This window comes from Cibotium barometz, chromosome 19 (genome assembly GCF_041138505.1).
Source record: "Cibotium barometz isolate CiBa-2024 chromosome 19, ASM4113850v1, whole genome shotgun sequence".
NCBI lineage: Eukaryota > Viridiplantae > Streptophyta > Polypodiopsida > Cyatheales > Cibotiaceae > Cibotium > Cibotium barometz.
This window is the reverse complement of record NC_141064.1, coordinates 31,729,866-31,733,314: the sequence shown is the minus strand read 5'-3', so window position 1 is coordinate 31,733,314 and position 3,449 is coordinate 31,729,866. Positions and strand designations below refer to the sequence as shown.

At 43.0% G+C, this 3,449-nt stretch overlaps 1 protein-coding gene across 1 annotated transcript; it reads left to right on the top strand.

The window, feature by feature from the left end:
• The first annotated feature begins 243 nt into the window (after positions 1-243).
• LOC147628460 (adenine/guanine permease AZG1-like) lies at positions 244-2,885 on the top strand. Its single transcript, XM_086813609.1, has one exon. It carries the CDS (start codon positions 658-660, stop codon positions 2,428-2,430), a length of 1,773 nt encoding a protein of 590 aa, XP_086669735.1. The 5' UTR covers positions 244-657; the 3' UTR covers positions 2,431-2,885.
• Positions 2,886-3,449: the final 564 nt, after the last annotated feature.

The following is a 3,449-nucleotide window of genomic DNA, read 5'->3' as shown; positions in this document are numbered from 1 at the left end:
TTACTTAAAACATGACCTAAATCTTGGAGAAACCAAACCTTTTTTTTTGGAACTCTACCTGTCCCAGCAACGCGCGGGTCCAATACTAGTATTATATTAATCATGGACAACCAAGGCACAAGGAGAGGAAAGAAAAAAGAAATCCTAGATTTCTAAAAAATAAGAGGAAAAAATCTCTTCGATTTGACCCTTTGTATTCCGGTTTCCATTCCTGATCTGACTCTTCCTGATCTGACTCTTTGTATTTTGGCTTCCATTTCTGCGTTTTGTTTCTTAATGTCTTTTACACACCGCAGCAACGCGCAAGTTGAGTACTAATATATGCATATATAATATATGCATATATATATATGCATGATGCAAAAGAGGGTTATGTGTGTCTCTTGTGGACGGTGAGTCGACAGTGTCCTCACACTACGGGAATTCCGATACTCCTCCTGTTTGACAAAGTCTGTTGCATCACCATAGCTGCTTCTATATATATATACTCATAGCTTAAACTTCACAATCGCCAGAGCATGCTTCTGCTTCTTCTCCTCTTTAATCATACCCAACCCTGCCCTCTTTCCTTGCTCAAGCTCTCCATAGCCAGAGACATGCTTTAATTTCTGCGTCCTAATTTCTCTTTTAAGGTCCCTCCTCCTCTCCACCATAGCCATGGCAGCACTGGCTTCTTCATGGCGCTCTTCTCTGCACAGACTCAACCACCGTGTTGAGAAAAGCTTTATCGGCCGCTACTTCAAGGTCGCCGAGCGTAGGACCTGTTTCACGCGGGAGATCCGCGCGGGAACGGCTACTTTCCTCACCATGGCCTACATCCTAGCAGTGAACGCCAGCATTCTCACAGACTCTGGGGGTCCTTGCAGCGTCTCCGATTGCACCCCTGTCTGCAACGTCCCCTCCATAGCCGCCTCTAATTGCCAAGGTACGCTTTCTAATGGCACCTCATTAGCGCTAATCAACCCTGGCTCAGAGTGCAAATTCGACCCCGTTAACCCAGGCTATCAATCATGCTTAGATCATGTTAAGAAGGACCTTATTGTTGCTACTGTGGCTTCTTCCCTTGTGGGTTGTATCATCATGGGCGTTTTGGCTAACCTCCCCCTTGCCCTTGCCCCTGGCATGGGCACCAATGCTTACTTTGCTTACACTGTTGTGGGTTTCCATGGCTCTGGTAATATCCCATATCAAAGTGCCCTAGCTGCTGTCTTCATAGAAGGCATCTTGTTCTTAATCATTGCTGCCGTCGGATTACGGACTAAATTAGCTAAAGCCATCCCTAAGCCCATCAGAACCTCCGCCTCTGCAGGAATTGGGCTCTTCTTGGCCTTCATTGGGCTGCAATCTAGCGAGGGCATTGGCCTCGTTGGCTTTAGCTCCTCTACCCTTCTCACCCTTGCAGCTTGTCCTAGTGAATATAGGGTCTCTGTGGCTCCTGTTAGCACCATCAATGGCACCACTCAGCTCATGCCAGGCGGCACCGTCTCAGATGATGTCCTATGCCTCAAACACCGCATGGAGAGTGCGACATTCTGGCTCGGGGTTGTCGGTTTTGTCATCATCAGCTATGCCCTCATCAAGAACATCAAGGGAGCTATGATCTATGGCATTGTATTTGTTACAGCAATATCATGGTTCAGAGGCACTAAGGTCACTTACTTCCCTTACACTTCTGATGGGGATGCATTATTTGATTACTTTAAGCAGGTGGTGGATGTGCACAAAATCGAGAAAACAGCAGGGGCTCTAAGCTTTAAGCATTTCAATCAAGGACAATTATGGGTAGCCCTCGTCACATTCTTGTATGTTGACATATTAGACACAACAGGTACCCTCTACTCAATGGCCAAATTTGCAGGGTTTATGCAAGAGAGTGGAGATTTTGAAGGGCAATATTTCGCATTCATGAGTGATGCAACTGCTATCATAATAGGCTCCACACTCGGCACTTCACCAGTGACTACGTTTATTGAGTCCTCTACAGGGATCAAAGAAGGGGGCAGAACTGGCTTGACTGCCATCACTGTGGCTTTCTATTTCTTTCTATCATTTTTCTTCACTCCATTGTTGGCCTCGATTCCCCCGTGGGCGGTTGGGCCCCCTCTTATCCTAGTGGGTGCCCTTATGATGAAATCAGTGTTGGAAATCAACTGGGAGGACATGAAAGAAGCAATTCCAGCTTTCGTCACCATCATCCTCATGCCCCTGACATACTCCATTGCATATGGGTTGATTGGGGGTATTGGGACCTATATTGCTCTTAGTCTCTTGGATTGGGTGACATTAGGGTACCACAATGTGAGGCAGTATGGGAAAAAGCCATATATTGAGGAAGACATCGAAGCACATGACAAGGAGGTTGAGATACAGGCAAATAGTGCACATAAGAAGCAGCTCAATGGGCCTGGTTTGATTGTTGAATCAGGGTAAGAAATTGGCTTGTTTAAGAGAGTTGAATTGGTAACTTTTCTTTCACAACATTATTCAAGCTCCATTCATTGAGTGAAGAGGGATAGGTTGGATGTTCATGACAAGACCACAGGCAAGAATTGGGTCCCCGCCGTACCTTCTATTGGTGAGTCACTTTTTTGTATGGAATATCTATGGTCATCTATGTACAATATTTGAACAGGAGTACTCCAGGTTATGTGACTAGAATTGGAACTCTCAAATTCACATTGAAAAGTCACTCTTTTGGGCACACATGACCATTTGTGGGTCCTTGCATGTGACATTGTAAAATGGTGCCTCTATGCTACATTACACATGTAGAAGATTTTATGCCTATGCTGCATTACACATGTAGAAGATTTTATGCCTATGATGCATTACACATCTAGGAGATTTTACGCTTCAAGCTGATAATCATTCACCACATTATGGCCTATGCTACTCTCAAGATATTTTGAGCTGCTTTCATGATGGTGGTTAGGTTTTTTTAAATAGATTTAATATGTCATGCAACTCTAAAAAGAGGCTAAAACCTCTTTTCTATAGTGGTTAGTAGATGAATGTTACTTAGCACATCAAAAAGAACTTGAATGAGTTCAAACATTTAATTCCAAAGGATATGTAGTGTGCCCACTTTATAGCCCCTTGCATTGACTTTTCAACCACAACTTATGAAAGAGAAGAATATCATTGTGACTGGGGATATAACTTTCATGCTTTGCTTTGGAATTGAAGAGGCTTTTTTGTTGATAATATGTAGCCTAAATAAATTACTAAAAAAGGTACCTTTATAGTAATGGTTTTGACATTTACATTGACTTGTTGAGATTTTTTTAAATTTGTTGATCAACAACTTTGGCAAGGCAATTTCCAAGAAAGAAAAAGCAAGGAATGGAAAATCACATGTTGAGATTCACTCGGTGGTGAAGTTTGTGACATTATCATTTCTTTTAATGCTCTTTTACCTACATTATACGTCATTTACAAGTTAACACATG

Coding starts and splice junctions, on each gene's coding strand:
- LOC147628460 (XM_086813609.1), top strand. CDS start 658: ATGGCAGCACTGGCTTCTTCATGGCGCTCTTCTCTGCACAGACTCAAC.